This window comes from Hippocampus guttulatus, chromosome 4, assembly GCF_054856545.1.
Source record: "Hippocampus guttulatus isolate MCC_2025c chromosome 4, RoL_Hgut_1.0, whole genome shotgun sequence".
Lineage (NCBI taxonomy): Eukaryota > Metazoa > Chordata > Actinopteri > Syngnathiformes > Syngnathidae > Hippocampus > Hippocampus guttulatus.
In genome coordinates this window covers 5348504-5373585 of record NC_141264.1, presented here as the reverse complement: position 1 = coordinate 5373585, position 25082 = coordinate 5348504, and the positions used below count along the sequence as shown (strand labels likewise).

General features: G+C 41.7%; 1 protein-coding gene across 1 annotated transcript in view; it reads right to left on the bottom strand.

Annotated features, from left to right (window-relative positions):
* Nucleotides 1-20454, bottom strand: part of zc3h18 (zinc finger CCCH-type containing 18) — a 33195-nt gene extending 12741 nt beyond the window's left edge. The window contains exons 1-12 of the mRNA XM_086109259.1: nt 20308-20454; nt 18379-19352; nt 17964-18048; nt 15000-15148; nt 12110-12205; nt 10036-10178; nt 7624-7653; nt 7342-7456; nt 6136-6401; nt 3633-3815; nt 3297-3422; nt 591-683 (exon numbers count right to left, since the gene is read on the bottom strand). Coding sequence (XP_085965385.1) covers nt 591-683; nt 3297-3422; nt 3633-3815; nt 6136-6401; nt 7342-7456; nt 7624-7653; nt 10036-10178; nt 12110-12205; nt 15000-15148; nt 17964-18048; nt 18379-19338 — 2246 coding nt within the window. The 5' untranslated portion in view covers nt 19339-19352; nt 20308-20454. The remainder of the gene's footprint in view (nt 1-590; nt 684-3296; nt 3423-3632; nt 3816-6135; nt 6402-7341; nt 7457-7623; nt 7654-10035; nt 10179-12109; nt 12206-14999; nt 15149-17963; nt 18049-18378; nt 19353-20307) is intronic.
* Nucleotides 20455-25082: the final 4628 nt, after the last annotated feature.

The window sequence follows — 25082 nt, the reverse complement described above, 5'->3', positions numbered from 1 at the left end:
AGATTCTGCTCTGACAACTGAGCTGAACTTTTATCTGTTAAGATTGTGCATGGCACAACAGAAAGTTAATGTTCAATGGCTTTTTTTTCTATGAAGAACCCAGAGAGAGTTATTTAGTTATTTATTTCCTGTTTTTTCTGTGAAGAACTCAGAGAGGGTTATTTAGTTATTATTTATTTCATTAATAGTGTTATTATTTGTTTCCTGACTTTTTTTCTGTAAAGAACCTGGAAAGGGTTATTTGGTTATGTGTGGCTTTCTAGAAAACAAAAAAATTTTTTAAGCTCCCCTACGATTGTCACACTTTTTCTGTTACAAACCGACACCGGCCCCCCATCAGAGAAGGGAAAAGTTATGTGGCCCTCACAGGAAAAAGTTTGGGGACCCCTGGTGTATGGTGACATCAAAACTCAAAGAGACAATGTGCAAAGTTTGTTTGGATGAATACTTTATCGTAGGAGTGGTAGAAGGAGCAGCTGAGGGGTTGAAACATGCTTTTGCAGAATAGAAATAACTTTGTCTGACCTGAAACATTTGATTCTATCAATCTATTGTTACAGCTCAATAAATAATATGAACTTAGTTTCTACCCTTTAGCAAGCAGTGGAGGAACGTCTGGTTTATTTTTGGCATTCCTTGGTACAACTGGAGCTGGTGAGGGAGACGTGGAGAACGATCTTGACCTGAATCAGAAGTCAACAAGAAAAAGTTTAATGTAGCACACAAGGACGTGTTTTTTCTTATTCTGACATGTTTTTATATACAGTGCTCAAAATAAAATCAGGGCAAGCCCTTTGTAAAGTAAGCCTGCTTTCCATTTCTCAGGGAGAAGGAAAAACTCACCTGTGGTTGATGATTTCTGTGCACTCTTGTTTTTGACACATCAAATCGTCCGCAAAATGACATCGTGTGTTCAAATCTCATTTGCAATCAATAGCTCCAGTTGTTGGAATTTGTAAGACTGCTTAGTGTCCCATAGAAATTACTCAAAGGCATGTCAACGTTTTCTGAAAAAATCAGTTAAGGTGTATCCATTTATGTCGTTTATTAGTTTGAAATAAAAACCACCAACCGCCCAAGGAGCTGAAACAATAGCCCTTGCTATAAACGTTTTGAAAGGGATTGCCTCCCTATTGAAACATGTTTATATTGCCAGTGTGTGCAAGCGGCAACTAAGTAAGTCCATTTTACTGACATAAGGACTTCACATATTTATAGAATAGTCACACAATAAATAACTTACATTCCTTCCGTTTTATTCATTTCGGAATCTGAAAGATGTTTTATTTTGAAAAATTACCGCATTCTCTGTTATGCGCGCATCTCGGTCACGTGATAGGTTACCGCATAAAAAACAAACGTCTTTGAAAAGTTTTTTCGGGAAGGGGAAAAGGCCCAGCCAGGAGACAGAAGAGGAGCCTATGACTTTCAAGAAAGAGAAAGCTACAATTAATAGACAGTATCAGGAGTCATATTTCAAATACGGCTTCATCTCAACGGGAGATTCACACGCACCAAGCCTACTCTGCATAATAAGCGGCAATGGTGAGTGGTATTTTTCATGCACTTTTAATTTGTGGCGTATCTTATTTTGAAGGCACGTTTAAACGTTACGTAGCGACCAGAGAATGTTGCGGCCAGATAGGACGTTCCTCGTGTCATGATTCGTGTTAATTTTTATGTTTCGAAGATACCACACTTTTCATGCAGGTCATATCGTATTATATTGTTGTATCTATCCGGCCTTAAAAAGACTGGTCCCTGAAAATATTGTCTGACATGAAACCGGTCCGTGGGGAAAAAAGGTTTGGGGACCTCTGGTCTATGTCATTCGGGAATAACTCCACAAATGTCAAACTAAACAAAACATATGCTGTCCGGTGTGGCTGCTCTTCATATGTTTTATTTGAAATTCTTACGGATCCAGACATGCTTTTTTTTGGGATGCATCAAATGAATCTCTTGGACAAGCATTCTTTTTTGTGTCAGCGTATAGAGGTTCCAATGACTAGAAGTACTTTCAATTTGATGTCTGACATTTGTTTCCATTTGGTCAAGAGTTACATGTAGATTTTTTTTAAACATGGGAACAGGGGAATAGGAATTCCCCAATGGTCAAACAACAGGGAAATACTGTAAACCCTCACAGGACCATCTGCTCAAGGTGATCGGCTGAAGTTAATATGGTCCAAATGAAATAAGATTAAGTTGTGGAGTAGGTACTAAGCATTACGAAATGGAAACTTCACCATGAAATATGTGGGTATGCCTTTTTTGACACAAGTTTCCTGGAAAACAAAAGATATCACCCCTGTAAAACAATGTATTTGCTAGGGAAGATGTGGGATGAATTTCAGGAAAGTTGATCAAGGTCTTGTTCTAGTGATACTTTTCTTTTGAAGATTGGTCCAGTGATTTCCAAGTTATTGGGGGTGCAAACGTTGGCTGCGACGCCTGCTTTTGACGAAATTTGAATGATTTGGCGGGCTGCTTCTCCCAAACTGCTGGCGCAGTGTCAGCAAAATTTGGGATTTGGTGCGGTCAGGTCATAATAAGCAAGTTCGTCCTATTATGAGATGCTCAGATTAATTGCATTGCGTGAATTGAGCTGGAACAATTCAAATAAATGGAAGTTCATTCCACAATTTGGCAGCAACGGACTGCAAGGCTCAATTCACCTTTAGTTTACTTCTTGTGAGGAACAATCGGCAATAGGCTGTCACGACAAATCCACGGCATGTGGAGCCTGAACACTCAGGGCTCTTGTGACTTAAAATGTACTGAATCCTAAAAGGAACGGAGAGCCAGCGCAAGAACGAGAGTGAAGTAGCTGAACGGAAAATCCAATCTGAACTCAATGGAGAGGGTCCAATGACGATATCTTGAGCACAGGTGAAAAGAGAATCGCAATTGTCAAGATATGAGGAAACCAAGGCATAAATGATCCTTTCGAGTTCTGACTGAGATTACATGGACCTAAGTTTAGAAATATTAGTAGTTGGAAAAAAGCAGGAATGGGTTAGTTTTAATATCTTAATTGAAAAAAAGCAAGGTATGATCGAATATGACCCAAGTTTTTTTTCTGCTGGGAATCAAAGCAGTGCTCTCACCTCTGTGTATGGGTGTGAGTCAAGTGTAATCCCCAGAACTATGGCCTCTAAAAAGTCAGCAAGGAATATGAATTTGAGGGCTATTTGAGCTCATCTCAATTTTGTGTGATTTTGTGAGCACCTGCATTAAAAGCAGCAAAGACTAGGTACAAAATTATTCCAAGGGCGCAAGTGAGGCAAACAAACCTAGAGCGGCTCCCACTGAATGAGCTGTGACGGGAGGAGTGGCTGGTGTAGGAACTGAATGAGGTGGAGCGGCTGTGGGACCTCGACGACCCAGAGCCTGTGTAGGACGAAGAGCGAGACGAAGACCTGCGGCAGACAAACAGCGTAACATTGCCGAGATTAAGGAACAAAGAAAAAAGGTGACACAAACCAAAAGATACAGGGACACCGTGGAGGGCTGTAAAAGAATCTCACATCATTTGATGCAGGTAAAAAAAAATAAAAAATCACAAGCTATATATAATTTCTAATTAATTTTTCAACATAAAAGGCATGGTGACTCGCTTGCGCGCATACCGGGAAGAGTTTGACGGTGAAACGGAGGAACCCGAATGATGATTTCTCCGACGACCTCGGGGTGGGGAGCCCAGAGCAGATCTTCTCCTGGGGGATTTTGACCGACGCCAAGGGTCCTTCCACTCATCTGGTTGTCTCATTGCTGGCACAAGCTCTTTCTTTATGGGAGGCTCCATTGGTCGGCTGAAAAGATGGGAACAAGATGAAACGTCTGATCAGACGAGTCTGTATAAAACGACTGCTTTGATGATTTCTTCAAGTGCTGCAGGTTATTAATATAGCATGTAAATAACCATTTTTTTGTTTTGTTTGTACATTTTCCTCACAAATGACTGAGTTTAGACTGATACAGCATCAAATTAATAACCGACTGCTATACTTCCAACAATGAACAAGTGGCACCTTGTCAAAACATTTCATACCATCAGAGACTACTTCTTGTGACAGTGCGAAGGATCAGAGAAGGGTTAATCTGCGGCAAGTTAATGTTGGAAAAAGAGGTCATCACACAGCAGGGGGCCTTGACATTTGTTTGTGTCAAGCCAGAATTTAATTTAAGCAAAGCATGAATCTAAATCTTGAAGGGGAGGAAATGAAAAGGCAATGGGAACACACCACTCTTGGGTTTCTAACCGCTGTTAGCAAAGTGAAATCAAAGCACATTTGCATGTTTTGGTTGATTGTGACAAATCTGATCGTTTAAGATGAGCACCACACTACACCAGGAAGAACAGAAAATTAAACTAAATGAGCTTTGTCTGGAGAGTTGGCAATTATCTCATCCAGCGCAGATGTGCTGACATATTGTCTTTGTACACTAACTGCATGATTTGTGGTCTATGACATTCCATAAGCGTGTGATGCCAGAGCAAATAAAAGACTCAACACACGCATTACGTTGCTCGAATTAAAAATAGACTCGCGTGCTATTTTTAGGCCCTGCACATTTGACCAAGAATTTAATTGGCTCATAAAATCAAACGAGTTAAATATAGCCTGTCAACAATAATGCAACGTAAACAAAGATGTTTTCACAGCTTATCAGGATAATGAAATTACTTTATGAGGCTTCAGGAAAACCATAATCCAGTCTCAAGTGAGGTCTTTACAGGAAGTTGAGTATAAACGCTGAAGCAAACATTGCATCACGCTTCAGTGAAAATGTCGAGCTGTTATTTATCAACCTTTACACGACATGACGCTATGATGAATGAGAACACCAATACAGTACAGTGGCAAAAAAGGCTAGGAGTTGCTGCCATATTTAAATAATTATTTCAAGGCAAAGACATGCACCAAAAGTCTTTTGGTAAATGGTGATCCTAAAACTATAGTAGTCATTTGTAGACCCCCAAGAAAAATAAAAAAGGAAAGGTTATGGAGGGATTTTAAGAAATGCTCTAAGCAAGCTGTATTGACTACAACTATTTGGTCATAACTGGAGACTAACATTCACGTTGCTAGCAATTTGGATAAAAATACCAAACAATTTGATAATATACTCTCACCATATGTAAAAACTCCAACACATACTCACGAGGGACATTCTTGATCTTATTATCTGTAAAGGTGTCCTCTGTTGATGTGAAAGATCTGGCTATTTCGGAGCAATTCTGCGTGTTCTTTGAACTACAAATAATCCCAAAAATTCAAAATCTCTGTTGCTCCCATTAAAAAAAAAAAAAATTACCTAAGATCATGTCAAATACCTTGAAGGTGCAATATGAGCATAATGATCCAAATCAAATATCGCCAAGACTCCTCTCAACCTTTCAATGCAATTAAGGTTATTTCGGCTCCACTCTATTGCGAGTTTTCATTTGTGACCATAACTTCACCGATTGCAGTTTTACCTCGGTATTTTGTGGGTTGTCTTGCTATTTTTTCTTGTAAGTCGGAACAGTCAAAAAAAATTATTATGGGTGCGTTCTGCAGAGGCGCAAAAGTATTGATGTTTATTACTCAAATAGAATTATAGATATTGGGATTTAAAAATGCTTTAGTAGAAGTTGAAGTATCATTCAAAAGGGTATGATGCAGTGAGTTTTTTTGTCCTTTGACATAAATAATGAATTGGCAGTACTGCACATGTGGCATTTCCTTCGAAGACATCTCCACAATAAAAGATAAACCAATACATATCTCAATATATTCTCATCTTTTAAATCAAAACAGATTTGCTGATTCAAATAGGTTTTTTTGTTACACCTTTCGTAAAAATGTTTGAAAACTACTGCCGGAATCAACTGATATTCTACTTTATCACTGATTAGCAAATCATCAAACCAAGCATGAATATGACAATGAGGACTTTTGAGTCATCAGTCTCAAGTTAAGTCCCGATTCTTGGACTCCCAAGTCAAATCTCAGGTATTTTAGTAGTAATTTAGTAGATAAACGGAGACTCAAGTCGACTCCAACCCAAGTCACAAGTACTCAAGTCACCATCTGTGCTTGCTTGTGTCCTAATATGTGAGAGAGGTTGACATTGGTGAAATCTTACTTGGGTGGCAAAATTAACGGTGACTGTGGTTTGAGTTTGTTGTCATCTTTCTTCTCCCGCATGTCTCGAGGGGGACGCATCTTCGGTCGTTCCTTTTCATCTCGCTTTATCCTGTCCCTCTCCCACTCCTCTTTCCGCCTCATTCGCTCCTTCTCCCGCTCTCTCTCCCGCTCTCGTTCCCTCTGCCGGCGCTCTCTCTCACGGTGATCTCTCTCCCGCTCTCGATCTCTGTGCCTCTCCCGAGGGTCCCGTTCCCTTTCACGCTCCTGGAATGGTGATAAAATCATGCAAATAAATTTGGTATTCGTTTAAATATTTTCAACAACCTACAGCAGAGGTGTCAAACGCCAGTCCTCGAGGACCATTATCCTGCATGCAACACACACACGCACACACACACCTGGCCGATCACGCATGAATTAGTTTACACAAAACAAAATTCAAATACTCGACATTCAATGAGTAATCTTCCTTTTGTGTGCACACGTACACCCTTTGTGGCTTCCGTTGTTGCCGAAATTTCGAAATCTCCGAGATATGGCGAGGCCATGAGAATGCGAGGCGAGGGTATTACTGTTGTGGCGACGCCACTCAAGCTAAGCGAGCCTCAGCAGTTGATAGTCCGCTGCGCTCTGCTGTGCGTGCTTCAGCGTGAACACGTACGCAAGCGCGTCTTTTGATTTCAACCAATCAGCGCCAACGCAACGACGTCACACAAGACAACAGCTAAACTAAGCTAGCCGAGACGACACTTGAAGTCGGATGGACACATTTTTCTGCCAATCTGTGTTTCCCTTTTTGTCCAAATATATTTTTTACAACTGTCTTGTCCACGGTGTCTTTTATTCGTTCCACTGGGGTTTAGCAAGTGTGTTTATAAAGAGACGAAAATCTCTTTACTGTTACTAGTGCTAGTGTCTCAACATGGCTACGCTCGTGAAAGCAAAACAACAAACTCAAACGCATCTTCGTTCAATGTTGTCAACTAATATCCGGATTAATTTGAGGCAATTTTTCCTCAATTCTCCAGAGATTTTCATAAAAATTTGAAAAACCCGGAATTCCGGAGGACTTTCATCTCTGATACAACTTGAAATACGTGTCCAAGTTTATTATTTATCTTTAAAAAAAAAAGGGCCGCCGCACTGTGAGCACGAAGCAGATGACCCGCCTATATAAATCATTGCACCAATGAGGCATACTTACATTGTAGTGGTAAGGAAGAGGAGCTTCTGTATACTGCACTCGGAAGTTTTCATACTGCCCACCTCGCCATAGAGCCTCCATTTCATAATCATAATATGGATCAGCATATTGATCACTGCAAACGCATGACAAATGTATTGAATACAAATATGGCTACATTTATATTCGAGTTAAAGGTTTGCTGATTACCCATGGACCCCTTGCCTTTTGCAATAGCCAGTAATTAACTGTAAAAACTGGGATAATAAAGCAAGCTTTCAACAAAGAATAGCCTATACATACCCATATATTGGCTCTCTGATGTCCACTTCTCTGAAAGGGCAAATCAAATGTTAATGAAGAAACTGATTCCGGTCTATTGATGGTCTTAGAAACAAAACGTAACATTGCATCACATAAAATTAAATGATTAATGTTGAATTTGACAATCTAAAGCTGTAAAGATCTTATTTGGTCACTTGGTGACTGAAAATGAAGAATACAAAACCTTTTCCTGTGATGCCTTATATGAAAATCATGAGAGCCGCCCTGAATCCCGATCATGTGATCAAATCGGGACATCCCTCGCAATGGCAACAGTATTCAGTGTCATTTAATCACCAATTCCATTTACCAGAGAAAAACGGACAGCTTGGTGATAATGTCATGTAGTGACAAACCTAAGTCACACCAGTTCTAGTCTCAAATACGTCTCATGTCTTAACCATCAAGATTGAAAGTCCAAAATCATTTCTTTCTTGGGGAAACTCAGGTCACCTATAAATGCACTCTTGCCTGCAGTATTTGGTCGTCATAGGAAAAAAGACCAATAAGGTCAAATAATATTGTGCAATTTATAGAACCTGCATGTATGCATAACACGTCCCTGTATATTTAATACACTTCACACGTCATAGCGACTTTAATAATCATGTAAAACCTATTTTAAAAGCCTAACTTCAAAATATTTGTAAAACATAATACTCTAAAAGGTCTTAATCTGCAAGATGAGTACCATGAGGCCTCATAATGATTCAATTTAAACACTCACAATTGGTGTGCTAGACTATGATCCCCCCCATTGTAACTGGGAAAAATACAATACAATACATGCTGATTTATATACAGTCGTTGCATTCTGAAATGTAAATCTTATTTACTTGAAAGCAAATTTATTCAATTGATGTTTTTTAAGTTAAATGCACTTCATTTTAAAAACATTGGACCCCCGCTATTCACAGCACACCGGCCAGCGAATATCAAAAATCCGCAAGTAACTGACACCTTCATTCAATTGGACTGAAAAGAGAACTTTTTTTTGCAACCCAGAAAGTTCTTGAATAAACACAGATTTTACAAAAATAAAATAAAACATTTGTGGGTTGCCCCCCTCCTTCCCAAAATGAAAATAAAATAAACCCAAAAACCTGAATAGGGTAATCCGCGGGTGGCGAAACTTGAGTCGGCGGTAGCGTTTTTTTGCATGGGGTTTGATTGATGGATTAATTGGCTTAGTCCTCCAATCACGATTCCTTTCCCTATGTGCACTCCCAAAGCGACAGGTTATATATTATATCGTATTTAATTTCACATTTTATCTTTAAAGTTTTTGAAGTCAAGATGGCGCCCGAGTAGGCAGCCGTCGGCAAGTGCTCTCATGAGCCTTGCTTTATTTTTATTTTTTTTTTGTGTTTGTTTTGTCACTTTGTGTTTGTTGTTACGTCGTGTGGACCTGATGTGGACTTTTTTCAGCATTTTTTGGCCACGACATTCATCAAGAAGGAGACTCTGTGCTTGGTGGTTGCGCCTTCTCGGCAGCATGGGTATACCAGCACTGTTTTTGACTGGGAGGAATGTCGGCGCCATTTGACTGTCGTTGCTGGACAGTCCCGGGGCGCTTGTGTCTTGCGCCTGTAATGGGCAGCGGAGAGATCGGTGCTGTTGAACGGTCTGCGGCTGGATGGATGTAAGTCTTGAGGAGCCGACGATGAGAAGAAAGGAGCGTTTAGCGCGGAGCGCCGATGCAGATTTGGAACTGGGAGTCGCGGCTTGGAGTTTGAAGCGGATAACGTGGGACAGGAGAAGTGAACTAATCTCTTTTCGTCAATGGACACTACAGCTTCGTGTTTGCTTTCAAAACTTAGCTTGTAGCAGACGTGTGCACATTTTCAGCATGACGTCTCTGATCCACTGGTGAAAGGACAATTTGATCCTCTCCTCTTTCATCTAGAACTGCTTCAGACAACAAAGTGTATGTAGAAAAGTGGTGAAGATTGCACGACTGTCTGTGTCCTATGTGTTGTGTTGTGTTATTTTTGTTATTTTGACTTCGAAATGGCGCCGCGAGAGTGGCTGCCTTTCAAGCAGCTCCTATATTTTGTTGTTCTACTTCTTCCTTTCATAACTTTGCTGCTGTGAATTGGGAATTTCTCCATTGCGAGACTAATAAAGGTTTTCTTTTCTTTTTCTTAAAACGTAAATGAACAACAGTCAAGTCTGTCAAGTCATCAGTCAGCTCAAGTCAGGGGACACTGTAACTTCCAAGACGAGTCTCAAATCTATTTTGATGCCAAGTGAATTCACAAAATAGTGCCAGTCGAGAGAATAGACTCGGGTCCCCATTTCAGAACATCCCTCCTGAACAATTGAAGTGGTTACATAAAAGGGGCTAATTTCAAATAAGGAATCAGTGCAGTAAATGCAAGTATAGCATACTCTCTGATTATGCGGTAGCTGCGTTCCCTGAAGAACTCATTCTCCTTGTCAAACTCTCTCTCATCTTCTCCAATTGTCACATTGAAACGTTTCTCCTCAAAGTCTGGCTCTTGTTCCTTTCGAATGGTGGCCTTCTTCAACATCTACAGGAATCAAACAAGCAAGCAGAATTTGTTTGAAACATGAACATAGCAATATCAGAGCGCATGTTGGTGGTTCCTATGCCCAACATCAACTTTGAAGATGTCATGGAAAGCATTATTCCCGAATGCTCTACTCCTTTCGGAATTTGACAAACATAACATCCATCACAAATGACGATGGCGCCCATCTTGACTGTCAGTGGTTTGTTTGCAAGGTACACGAAACCTAGCCTATCGCAACCGGCTGATTTTTGAATACCGTATTTTCACGACTATAAGGCGCCATTACAAGTCTTAAATTTTCTCCAAAATGGACAGGACGCCTTATGATGCGGAGCATCTTGTGTATGCACTGAGTTCCAAAACCTGACCGACAGCCGACACGCTGTTTATATAGAGAAAAGGCGGAGGTGAGTGTGGACAGCCATGCGGCAAAGAAGTCGGCCAATCAGTGAAGGGTGGGCGTGTATATATACTTATATGGAGAGAGAGAGAGAAAAGGCGGACGTGAGTGAGGACAGGCATGCGGAGAAGAAGTCCGCCAATGAGTGAAGGGTGGGCGTGTAAGTGGACGCTAAAGGGACGCCCCAAGCAGGTACCAACACCTGTATAAAGTGTGGCTATGTGCATTATTAGAAAAAAACAACTTCGGTTTTGGTTTCTAAGAACCCCCGAAAATAAATTCTACAAAGAGACACGCCTACGAAGCTCAGTTCAAACTTCAAGCCATCGGTTATACTTTTGGCATGCGTGCCCATCTCACAGCAGCGGTGAAAAACCAAGTCAAGCAAATTAACTCTGAGCTTGCCGTCATTCCCGCAGGCTTGACTAAAGAACTCCAACCGCTGGACATCGGCATCAACCGGGCATTCAAAGTAAAGTTGCGACCGGGCGTTCAAAGTAAAGTTGCGAGCGGCATGGGAACAATGGATGATCGATGGCAAACACAACTTCACAAAGAGCGAGAGGCAGCGCCGGGCGAGTTACGCCACAATTTGCGAATGGATTGTGGCTGCTTGGACGAACGTGTCTGCTTGCACTGTTGATCGAGCTTTTGGCAAAGCCGGCATCATTTCTGTGGAGCCACATGGCAATGAGAGTGACTCTGACAACGAGAGGGAACCTGGCATTTTTGATGGATTACCAGTACTTGCACAATTGTTCAATTCTGATACAGAAGATGAGGACTTTGGTGGATTTCTGGGTGATGATTGATCGAAAAACGTGAGTACATTGTACGATGGCTAAATAAAATACAACCAAACTCAGTTTTGCTTCCGTTGCCTTTTTAAAAACGTGTTTTTAGTGTGTATCCGTATGTCTTGACATGCTACCGTATGCTTCAAGCTAACGTGTTTTTAGCGTGCGCGCATGCATGCCGTATGTTTAAGCTGGCGTATGTTTTACCACTGTAAAACTGCGCCCAATAATACAGTGCGTTTTGTCTATGTGTCAAATACAGAAATAGCACCCATTAATGAGACTGCGCCCAACAATACGGTGCGCCGAATGGTCGTGAAAATACGGTACATGACAACGACAAGATATTTAATGTTCAAGCTGTTGAAGTAAAGTTTGAACATTGAAGGTTGTTGTTTTATGTCACTCTCATTACAAAATTAAGAATAATGAAATCATTGATTCAACCCAACAGCCTCAGCTAAATACTACATTCATGAAAGATTTTGATGTACTCTGCAAAACAAGTGTGCCAAAACATTCTTTGGCACACTGTATGAATATGAAGCGATTATTGACATCATGTTGTTCTCCAGGCCAGTCGAGATTTGCCATGACCCATCTCAACCGCTTATCTTTTCAAACTGGAATTATGTGAAAAATTATTCTTCTGCTAGTTCAGTTGCCTCTCCTCATTTACTGGCACAGCCCTTTCAAAACACGTATGTGATTTATCCAATTTTGACACTTACCTCTTTGGCGTGCCTTAGGCCCCTCTCCCACGCACTTTCCACAGGAGGTTCCACTGGAGGTGGGGGAGGAGGGAGCTCCTCTACCGCAGGTGCAGTCTAGAAGACAATAAATAATGGTCATTCGAAGAAATGGAAAGAAAGAAGTCTGTGTCAGTCGGGTTGATGCATCAAGTGCTAATTTGCAAACTGGTTGTGCCGCAGTGCTGTGCAACCAGAGGTAACGCACTGTCCGACACATGTAACTCGTTTTTGTGGTGGCCCTTTTTTCATGTTGTGATGGCTCTGCCAGAATTGGCAACGACTCAGTGTATTCATGATATCACACATTCAATGATAATTACATTAAATAGACTTTTATATCATTCTTGCTAACATTGCATAGTACAATATTGTGTCAAAAAATGTTGCCCACTCAGCATCTATGGCAGCCTGACGATCCTGGAAGGGGGATTCTCCCATCTGCGGCCCCTTCTCAATGTTTCTCATTTTTTCCCCAACTGGAGTTTTTAAGAGTTTTTCCTTGCCCTCCTGTGGGTTAAGATTAGGGGATGTCGTAAATATGTGTCAACTATGAGCATGTGAAGCCCTTTGACAATGTTTGTGATTAAGGTAATGTATATTATATAAGTAAATGTGACTTGACTTATATTTTGTATTTCTATACTGTATTATTTAAGCCTTAAAGAAAATACAACTTTAGTGCAGCTTTTTTGCCCTTATTGTATAAAATCTATTTGATAATGAAAAAAAAAAATAAACAGCTGAATGGAGGATCAAGGAGGCTGTTAGTTACAAAACATTCCTGGATAGTTCTGCAGCCATGAATCTATAAATCTTCTGAGTCTTTTTGCCACATACTGTAGTCATCTTGTGCATTTTTCTTATCAAACACTCCATGGTCAAAAAGACTGTGCTGTGTTGCCATCGTATTCTGGCAAGAAATGAGAATTGGAAATCCAAAGTCAATCTGATGCCCAAACTCTAACATGAGAGAGTGAGTGTTCTGAGCGTTAGAGAGTGGGCTCCCTTTCTTTGAATTAACGAATGGTTGTGGTGAGGGTGTGTGCGTGCTGGAGTCGTGGGGTGACGTTTCACATCATACTGCTCAAAAACGCACACAAACTAGCGCACGCACACGCAGACACACACGTCAGTTAAAATCATATGGGTATCCAGTCAGTTAGCTATTCGGTGGCACCTGGTCTTAACATGAACATATGCATGGCAAAAGTGTGCTGTTCCTATCTCAATTCAAAAAAGGAGAGTAGGGGTGTCCGACCACCAAGTAAGAAAAAAATGCTCGGTAACTCCGAACAAACAACATCAACAGTGACCTATGGTTAAATGAATTATAAATTAGGGCTGGTAATAATAATATTGAGAGGTAGAGGAAATTTGCCACATATGTAGATCTGTGGTCACCGGTTTCCACGTGACGTAATCTATTCTGATCTGCTGTTTACATGCTTTACAGGGTTAATCAGATCAGCCGTGAGACACATGGAGATCGATGAAACACCACGTGGTTTATCAAGACGGAGTGGATTCATCAACAGTGCTTGTGAGCGTTTTAACCGTTTTATTCAAGCAACAGTTTGATTAAAAACAAGTTACAATTACTGGAAAACAAGTTTGACTGTTGCAGACGAGCTTTGGTAATTCGCTAGAGCTGGGCGATAAGACAGTATATATTGAGAAGACAATAGATAACTTCTACTATCGCGTTATCGCCATCTGCAGCAAATTACATGCAATTAATAAGTTAAATAAGCTTGATTTGATGGGAAAAGGCTTTCACTTTTCAATCTTATGCCACACTTATGCCATGAAAATCGGCTTTTATGGTTTCGCCCTACCGGAATTCATTCACTGCTATCAACAAGATTTGCGTTGTTGGGAAATTCACTCTGACGCCATAACATCAATCTGAGAGTGTGTGTGTGTTCGGCAAGGCAGAGCGCGCTCACTTCCCATTAAATTCCGAACGCAGCCTATGCTCTAAAACAACCTGCAGCTCGTGCTATCTGTACTGCTTGACGCATTGGGCTCCGGCACATTTTAACAACAGTTTGAGTGAAGCGGTACGGCCTTGGAGTGTTTTTCCAAAAACATCTAACATTAGGGAACAAGGATTTTGGGTGTGAGTTCGAGCTCTGCTGTTGTTGGTATCGTTTTTTACTAAAATACATTTCCCCCAAAAATGTGATTTATATTCCAAGGCAACGAATGTTTATCTTCTTCTTCATTATGGCATTGTCTGCTGGTCAGGCAGCATCTCAGCCCGGGACAGAAAGAGACTGGAGCGACTGGTGAGGAAGGCCAGTTCTGTCCTGGGCTGCTCCCTTGACACTCTGGAGGAGGTGGGCAACAGAAGGATGCTAACTAAGCTAAAAGCTATGATGGACAGTCCCTCCCACCCTCTCCAGCCCGCCCTGACAGCACTAGGTAGCTCCTTCAGCCAGAGACTGTTACACCCGCGCTGCAAGAAGGAGAGATGCCGACGCTCGTTCCTACCGACTGCTGTCAGGCTGCTGAATAAAAATAGCAACAATAATATTAATAATAATTAAATGATGTGAAAAACAACTGTAAATAGCACTGCGATTTATCCATTTTGTATTTATATTGCACTTAATTGAACGGTGTTCGTTTGTTTTTTCTTCTTTCTGCCTACATTCTTGCTGCTGGAGGCTGTAAATTTCCCCAGTGTGGGACAAATAAAGGATATCTTATTATTATTCTTTTTTTTTTTTTGAGTGGTACAACTTCTACCCTGACGCAACAGTAATAATTTTGGCACGTGATGAATGTTACTGTTTTTTCCCCCCCGTATATACTGTCATTACAAATAATACAAATACCCATTTGAACAAGTGAGACGGAGACTTACCCAGGAGTTGTTGGGTATCAGTGGCAGGGGTCCTGCAGGCTGAGCGCCATTAGGTGAGAAGAGGTCTGGCTTCGTGATGAGGGAATAGTTACCTTTGTCATTGACACCAGGGTGAATAAACCGACAGTTCATACCCCAAGTACAATTCCCTGGTGAAACAAAAGAATTCTTGAAAGTTCAGGAAAACAGACCAAAAAAACAGTTTGGTATGACAGATTCTTGGAAAGATTTCGGTTCGTGTCAGGAGTGATTCATCAATGGCAATCAACAAACATCCTTACGCATACCTGTCAACTTTTCGGAACGCTAACCTGTATAAACTACCCAAAAAAATCCTTAAAGAGCAAAAAATCCATATAACATACCAAAGCATTTTATATGTCAAAATAACAGCAGAAAAAAAACCCACGAAATTTTCAATGATATTTATTGTAGATCTCCATAATACAATGTCTGGTTAATGTCTAATCATCATTCTACTTAGTGGCATTACTGTGTTCAGAGTTGTATTCCGGAAATGAAAGCATTCGAGTAGACGGGGGGGGGAACCAAAAAACGGAAATTTTCAGAATCCGTATGATTTGTGTGATACGGCCATATACGTAAGATTCACCACAAAATCCGTATGAACTATGGCTAAACCGTATGAGTTGACAGGTATGCTTACGAGCTCTGGACTTCAAAACACACTGACATTGTCAATCAGTGAGCTGCAAGTATGGAAAAGGGGCATATATATTACATTAGAACCGTTTAGCAGGGAGCTCCCAATGAGATCACATGATCAGAAGTAGAAATTGAACATCGGAATTTCAGCTGATAGTGTTATTTTCTGAACATTTAAAGGTCACAAAGCTACCAGATGTGCAAATTCCAAATAGAACATTAATATCTTAGTTTTAAAGTATATAATGCTATTTTTTTGTTTTTTTGGCGCAATGTAGTGAGTGATACACACACCCGCAGAGGCATCTCCTCCATTGTGCACAGGTCTACGACAGACACAGAGCGGTGGGTTTGTCTTCAAAGCTTGTTTGGAGGGAGCGGCAAGACGAAAGGTGCTCCTAAATAAGTCTGCCTTGCCTGATATAAAGCAGCCTCGTAGCTAAACGGCAATGACAAAGAGTTGAGAGTGCCGAGAGCGGGATAGACAGGTTAACAATTGTGACACGTCCAAACGACATAACTTCAAAGTTTGACGAGTATAAATGATTTGGTGACAAGCAAGCTTGGGCCCTACTGGTTGCACTTCCAACGTGGTCATAAATTAGTGTGTTTCTAAATGGGAGAAGCCTACACAAGCCTATAAATAACCGTGTATTGTCTGTTTTATGATGTCTCACCTATTCGGTTCTTATTTTGGTCATCGTGGTTTTAAAGTTTTATGTGTCTCACTGTGCTATTTTAGAAACCTGCCTTGGAAATACGGCTGAAAACTAGCATTTATGCTAAGTCCGGTGCATTTCCACTGTGTTGATTCTGAGCACTGTAACAAAGAAATATCCATCCATCCATTTTCTGATCCGCTTTATCCTCACAAGGGCCGCGGGGGGTGTTGGAGCCTATCCCAGTTTTCTTCGGACAGTAGGCGGGGGACACTCTGAACCGGTTGCCAGCCAATCACAGGGCACACATAGTCGGACAACCATCTGCGCTCACGCTCACACATATGGACAACTTAGCGCTCAACCGGCCTGCCATGCATGTTTTTGGAATGTGGGAGGAAACCGGAGTACCCGGAGAAAACCGACGCAAGGCACGGGGAGAACATGCAAACTCCACACAGGAAGGCCGAAGCCAGATTGAGTCCATGACCTCTGCACTGTGAGGCCGACGCGCTAACCACTTGTCCGCCCATCAATGAAATACAGTAAATAATTCAATGTAAATGTATTGTTTACCATTAGATAAGTCAAATGTATGAAACAGAGGAATCCCTTATTCTGTGGTAATGCTTATTGGGGCCATTCAACCAAATTGCTGACATTTGCGTCCCCAGGCAATTACATGTTTTTGTTTTGTTTTTTTAAATTAAGCGTCCTGCCACATTGATATGTATTGTGTTTAAAGTTAACTGTCAATTAGTGTACATTGAGGCTGTTACGCCGCCATCTTCCTACTACAGATAACCTAAGAAGACAAACTTAGCGAACATAGTTTCGCAAGATGATGACTACAGCATGTGTAACAAATGCCATGCACTGAACTCTGAGGGAATACAAGAAGTCGTTTGGGATGACATTTTGCTTGCACCTCTGCTAAAGAAATTGGTGGTCGGCTTTCAAAGTTTAGTGCCTCTGAGGCCCTGAATGCATGTGCTTCAAGCTTAGCTCGTTGTATTCTATTCGTTCACCACTCGATGGCACTAAGTTCTACACTATCTTTAACTTTCTTCACCACGTTTATTTTTTAGGGCACCTCCTGCTTCATAAGGTTCCAAAATACAGTATATCGCGATTTCAAAAAAATAAAAACGTTATTTTGTCAAATGCGCCACCATCCATTTCAAAATTGGGGAGGATAAAGTAAGCCAGCTTTTATGTACAAATTGTTTCAATAGTTTGCACCCGGATTGGTGAAGCATGCTTGCTGCTTTCAACACGATGGCAATGCATGATGGCAAAACACTTTGGTAATAGAAATACATTTGTACAACAAGCTCAGATGAATCATTCCTCTGTTTGAGCGAGCTTTCGGGATGCTCAATTGATAGCAAGCAGCTGGAAACCTTTCACTGATGGAGAATTTGTCAAGAAATGTTTGAATGCTGTCGCGGAGGAGGGGTGTCCCGAGAAGAAAGATGTCTTCAATGCCGTGAGTCTGTCGGCGACTACTATTACAAGACGCATTGAAGAAAGAGGTTTAGACACCTCTGCAATCGTCATACTTTTTGTTACAAAGTGCCTATTACGGGTTCTCTGCAAAAAAAGCTAAAGTGTGGTCACATGTTCTAACATTACTCACCTTTGATGAAGAACCGACAGATAGGACGTGGTCTGATCTTTCGATCTGAGGGATCTTTCACTTCCCCCTCCTCCAAATCATCATCCTGTACATAAAACAGAAACATACACCTTTACATTAGACAGATCAGTCTGATTGCCAAATGTTTAAAGACTGAAATAAAGTCTTACTCTCAAGTGTGAATTTGACCTAACAACTCTTTGAAGGTATGACCTGGCCCATTCAACATACAATGCCAATTACAAAATCCAAATAATGCAACACATCCATTATTTGTAGCGGAAAATTTACGATACACTGTCTTTTACCGCCGACATACTGTATAGTCAAGCCATCCAGTTAGGAGTCATACCATGCCATTGTAATTTCCCCATTGCGGGACAAATAAAGGATATCTTATCTTATGCCGACTTACATCAATCTCTCCTTCATCAATCTCTCCATCATCCTCTTCTTTCTTCTTGTCTTTGAAAGAATCTCTGTGGATTTTGGAGTCATCTGTTTTCCTGGATTCCCCATCTTTGGGGGATGGGGGTAGGATTGGTTTCTTCTCTTGTTTCTTTACCGTCGTGTCTTCGCTCACCTCCTCTTCCAAGGCTAGTTTTGCATCCTCTTCTTCCTCATCGTCGTGTGTGGGGATGTTGGGCTCCTCTGGGACCTCCTCATCATAATCCAGTTCATGTTCATCCAGCTCCCTGGAAACAGACGGCGAGTCTTCCTTAATCCTTCTCGACACAGCAGCTCTCCCCTCTCTGGTACGTAAAATATAATTCTGCTCTTCTGCAACTCTTTTCACTCCTTCCTCTTCCTCCTCCTCTTCTTCTTCTTCATCCTCCACATCAGCTGCATCCCTTCTGTAGTCTCCATATGCTTCTGATAAATCTTTGTTGTTTTCCATCGTGGCAAAGTTCTTGCCTTGTTCTGGTTCTGGTGACTGGGGAGGGTCGAGTACTTGATCATCTGCAACTTCTACCTCATCCTCTCCATCCAACTCATCCTCCTGTTGTCCATCATCATCTTCATCTTTATAATCATCTTCATCATCATCATCCCCTTCCATTAGCAAAATTGCCTCATTCTCTTGTCCTAGCCCACCAGTTTCTGCAACAGGTTCATCATCCTCTGGCTCAGAAACAAAGTCAGGTACAACCTCATCCTCTTCTCCCGTCACCGCCTGTGATGGCAGACCTCCTCCTGAGATTTCGACTGTATCCTCATCTTCATCGTCCTCCGCCAGTTCTCCATTCTCTTCATAGAGTAGCTCACTGTCTGAGATGACCCTATCCTCCTCCTCATGAGGAGAATCCAGGAAGTCACTGTCAGAAAGGTCCTTTTCATCTACAGGAGACTGCAATGGGCTTTCGGGAGTATCCATTTGAGAATATTTTACTGTTGGCAAAAAAAGCACAAGTACAGTGTAAGTTAATACAGCACAAGATACCCTTTATTTGACCCACACTGGGGAAATTTACAGTCTACAGCAGCAAAATTGGGGGGTAGAAAGAAGAAAAACAAAGTGTTAGCATTCGCAAAAATGCTAACACTTTGTTTTTGCTTGTGTTGTTGCATCATGAGGCAATAGCATAAAGTAAAAGTATGCTGCTATAGTACACTGAAATAAATACAATCTTTTAGCACACCCAAATTGTGAGTAATCAGGCTAACAATTTCCCGCTGTTCAAGCCTCTTGGTATTGTTAGTTTTATTATCTGTAATGATACTTGAAATAAAGAGGATGGAAGTCGAATGTGGCAGACACTTGCAGAAAGTTCTGTGTGAAATTAAAAGGGGAGCCACAATTCAAACAAGAGTCAATACTTGCACGTTGTAGTGAAATGTAAATGAGCAAATTGTGCACTGTAATCGAAAGACGCATTTGAGGTCTTAAGTAAAACCTCCCCTTAGCATTAGCAAACTAGCCAATTTGCTTGTTGGTAGTATGGGTTTAGGATATCAAAAAACCAAACGTACAGTCATTAGTGTCACCTACCAGTGCGTATAGTATTAGATAACGGTGCAGAGTAGGTAAACACAACAATTCAGTACAGGGTCATTGACTGGTAAGCATGCTAATAGCCGGGACGTGCTAGTCGGAAACAAGGCCCATAGAGCGAGGGAGCATATTTTACAGGCTAATCACCGAAGAACAACCAACTATCTTCGGAAAATTATGGAAGAAACTAGTTGGCTTTATGTTCTGGAGTTACATCCAGAATCATACCAGCGATATCGGTACACATTTACATTTACAAACAATTCACCAACAATGAGCGCCTGCCCCGGTGGTGAGCGATCAGCCGAACGCTACTATGCTAACAATTAACAAACCCTCGCTGTAATTCACCTTGCCGATTGGAACTCCTTAAACGTGTCACTGTTGCATTAAGAACAACCCATCCACACTGATACGGGTGTTTGAAGTCTATAATTACTCATATACGATACAATTTCACCAATAGGATGGAGAAAATAAAACACCCCACTCGACACAGCGAGGGTTGCCGTAAGTGACGTCATAAAGACACGACGAGCTAACGCAAAAACCCTGCGCCAGGGAGACTTCTCCGCTCGGGGAGAGATTTTTTAAACGCCTGGTCGTGGTGTGTAGAATGGGGAAAAAAGAGTCTAAATATTCTCCGTTAACAACGTGAGGTTTGGAGCAACCCGAAAATGCCGTAATTTCATTTCCTTTATGAGAAAAGAAATGACCGCAGTCCTGTCACATTTGCTACCCTGAATAATAATCCGCCAGTATGGAAAAAAATTAAAAAGCGGAGTGATAACCGTTTGAAGTTCGAACAGAAGCTGCTTAAGGATACTTGGGGAAGAAGGGGACGCCTGGAAACGTCGACTTCAAAGTGAGTGACGCCGAATACTCAACAGAAACTAATTCACAAGTGTGGAACACACAGAAACTCACGCCAAGGGCGCAATGGAGAACTCTAAAGTCCAAACCAACATCTCAACCCAGAAGTCTGTCAACAAACGGAAGAAAAGAGACTCCAAAGACAACAGTGAAAGTTCCAATTTTAGCGCCGACTTTTTGTCAACAAGCCAAGAGCTCTCGAATAAACACGAGACGTCCCATAAGATTTCAACTATTGAACTCATGATGGAAACAAGTTCAACATCTCGGCGCATTGAAAGGTTAACTTCAACAGTCGAACAGCTTGGAGTGGATGTTAATTGCCACAAAGACGTCCTGAAACAAACGAAACTGGAAATTGAACAACTGAAAAAAGAAAACCATCTGTTGAGAGCAGAAGTCATTGAAAACAAGCGCTACAGTCAGGGACGCTTCTAGAACAGAGTGCAGCAAGGAGAACCAAAGGGACCCCCCCCCCCCCCCCCCAGAAAGCAGGATGATCGATTTGAAAATATATATTTTTTACATAATTGACATATACAATTAATAAATAACGACCAACAGGACTGTAACTGGGATGCCTGGCATGTCATTGTTTCCAATTGTATCACATATATGGACCGTTATCAGCCAACAGCAAGTTGGGCCCTTATGCAGGGATTTCTGACACCGTGCCTTTGTTTTGTCATTCAATGGGACAGTGTCAGCCATCTCTCTCTGCAATTGTCTGTGTTGTCTGAGAGAAGAGGTGAATGGAAAAGAGCTGTGTCTCACATAATTGGGAAAGTTATTCCAAGATTTAAGGACTATTTTCACAGATTGTGTCAACACATTACATCAGCGAGGGCTTAAGAGAAAGGACAGTAACCATGGGCAACTATCCTATTTGCCCAATGCTGCATCTGTAGTGCTGTTTGGCACAGTACCAAGGGCTGCACATTTTTGAAGAACACTCTAAAAATGCTTATGTTTCACGAAGGCACTGTCCCCAGATGATCCGGCAGCCAGCGAGAAACTTTGTGGCTAAAAAAAAAAAGAAAATGGAAAGTGCATCATTCATCCTTATGCTCTGATAGATGGAAAGAAGGTTGACTAGTTGGACGATAGTTAAATAATCTTGAAAAACGGTTTGGTAAATTTAGTAAACCTCTTCCTCCTGGTCTTGAGAGAGAGGTCACACAAGTACTGGTATATTACAGTATGTTAAATCTGTACGATTAGCTGGTATCTCTCTGGGACGAGTGATAAAAAAAAGTTAAAGTCTCAGTTTGTTAATATTGCACCTCGTAATGTTTGCAAGCAGTTTTGGACAACTTTTTAAATGAGATTATAATTTTATGCAGTATATATATGCAATATGTCAGATATTTTCTTAATCCATTGTTCGCTCAGTTTCCATCACAATGTAATTACTCATTCAACTATTAATGTACCATTACTTTTTGAGCAATACGTTTGTGTCCTTAATACATAGTCTGAAAAATGTAGACCAAAAAAGGAAAGAACATTTTTTTTCGAATGGAAATATTCTAGAGTTGACCTATTTCTGAGTGTATATATATTTATTAAACAAGATCAATCGTATACATTTCTGAAGTCATATTTTTCACTATAACTTCCTTTAGGAATGCAAAACACTTCAATTAGTATTTGTTTGTCGAGAGCTCAGATTTTTATTTTGAACCTGTTTCATTCCCTTTTAAAATATTGTTTTTTAAAACATTTTTAATGGCTCTCAAGATTGATTCTCTAATAGTAATGTCATTGTCATTTCTTATTAGTGGTATATGCACCGGCACAGATGGCAGGTGGATCAGAGACCCCCCGCACCTCCCCCCCCCCCCCCCCACACCCACCCATTATGATGACTGCATTATGTCCCTCTGCTTTTGCCACGTCAGCAAGTTTCGAGCTCCAAACCGAATTTTGTTGAAACGCTTCGATTCAGCCCGTTAACTTCACCTTCTGATCACACGCACGCATGCACACACACAGACACACACACACGCACACGCGCGCGCGCGCACATATGTACCGTATTGGCACGAATATAAGACGGTGTTTTTTGCATTGAAATAAGACTGAAAAATTTGGGGTCGTCTTATATTCGGGGTCTAGACATTATACCCATTCACGACGCTAGATGGGGCCAGATATCATTGAAGCGAATGCTGAACTTGACTCCCCAGGCCAAAGTGACCCCCTGTCTCGAAGAATAAAAATAAAAATAGCGGTAAGAAAGAAAAGAGAAGAAAATAATAGAAGGGACAACAGAAAATGGAGAAACATAGCGACAATCTGGAGTAAAGTGGGTAGAAGATCGGCCAGGTTAATCGGCAGCTGAGGAGAAGTTATGATGTAATTTACATTTCAAAAACCAGAAGCCATTCATTGAAGAATGTGATTACACTTTAGTTTACATATTTAAATGTTCAGATATTAAGATTTGAATGAGGCAAAATAACATGCTTTTTCTCTCAAATATATTGTTAGAATCATTTGTTTTAGATGTACTGTCATTATTTTCTGTATAAAAATTAATTTGGTGTTCAAAAAGTCTTTTTTCAAACTTGAGTCTTGAAAAAGAGGGGGTCTTATAATCAGGGCCGTCTTATATTCGGGCCAATACGGTGTGTGTGTGTGTGTGTGTGTGTGTGTGTGTGTGTGTGTGTGTGTGTGTGTATGAGGCATCTCCTTACTGAGCATCATGGGGAAACTCTTCGCCCGAGTGGTCCTGAACAGACTCCAGAAGCTTGTTGACAGGGTGTACCCCGAATCACAGTGTGGCTTCAGGTCGGAACGATCCACCATCGACATGATTTTCTCGCTCCGCCAGCTCCAGGAGAAATGCAGAGAGCAGAACCAGTCATTGTATGTTGCCTTCATTGACCTGACCAAGGCCTTCGACCTTGTGAGCCGCGACGGCCTCTTCAAAGTCCTTGACAGGATTGGTTGCCCGGGGAGGCTGCTGAGCATCATTCGTTCCTTCCACTCCGGAATGAAGGGTGTCGTCCAGTTTGACGGCGTAACATCTTCCTCTTTCGAAGTGAAAAGCGGTGTTAAGCAGGGATGTGTACTTGCTCCGACCCTCTTCTGCATCTACTTCGCTGTCATGCTCAAGCAGGCTTTCGGGAACTCCACTGAGGGTGTCTACCTGATAGAGAAATCTATGAACAAAATTGTATCATGTTTAAAGTTTCGGTTAATTTGGGCATGTCTGGACATACTCAGCGCAGAGGTGTCGGCCGTTTGGGCGGAGGGCCTTTCCTTGAGGAATCACGTCAAAGCAAGGGGGGCGAACAGATGGAAGAAGGCTAGATTCAATCACAGAGTGGGAATAAACAAATTGGGAACAAAGAGTTGTTGAATACCAAAAGACAGTTTGGGAACAGCTGTCACGCCCAGGTGGACATTAGTCATCAGCAAAGTCTGTGACTTGTGTATTCGGGTAGATCAGATCACTACCGAGGGGCCGGACTGGGGGGCGCGGTATGCAAATCTCTGGGGCAGTGTCTTTCTTGTATTTTGCAATAAAAGTTCGAACCGGCGGAGAGGGAGCCGAGTGTGTATCATCGGAGCAACTAACCGTCGTTCGCTCTCAGAGATCCGCTCCCGCCGATATTGAAGACAATTTTCCTGTGTGCCGAGTCATTCCTTTAACTTAGTCCGAGAAAATCTCTGACACTACCTCCATACTCGCTCTGACGGTGGCCTCTACAACATGGCGAGGCTGAGGGCCAAGACCAAGATCCGCAAAGTCCTGATCAGAGACATGCTGTTTGCGGACGATGCTGCTGTCACTGCCCACAAGGAAGAACATCTTCAGCATCTCATGGATCGTTTCTCGAGGGCGTGCAGCGACTTTCAGCTGACCATCAGTCTCAAGAAGACCAACATCTTGAGTCAGGACCCGGAGAGCCAACCCACCATCTCCATTAACAACTACCAGCTGGATGTGGTCAAGGAGTTTACTTACCTTGGCTCCACGGTGACAGACTCGCTTGACTTGGACCCTGAACTGAACAGAAGGATCGGCCGAGCCACCACAACTCTTGCCTGGCTCACCAAACGCGTGTGGGACAACAGCAAGTTGACGACCAACACCAGGATGGCAGTCTACAGGGCCCGTGTTCTCAGCACCCTACTTTATGGCAGCGTGTCCTGGACCCTGTATGCACACCAAGAAAAGAGGCTCAACACCTTCCACATGCGAAACCTCAGGCGAATCCTTGGTATCAAGTGGTCCGACTTCA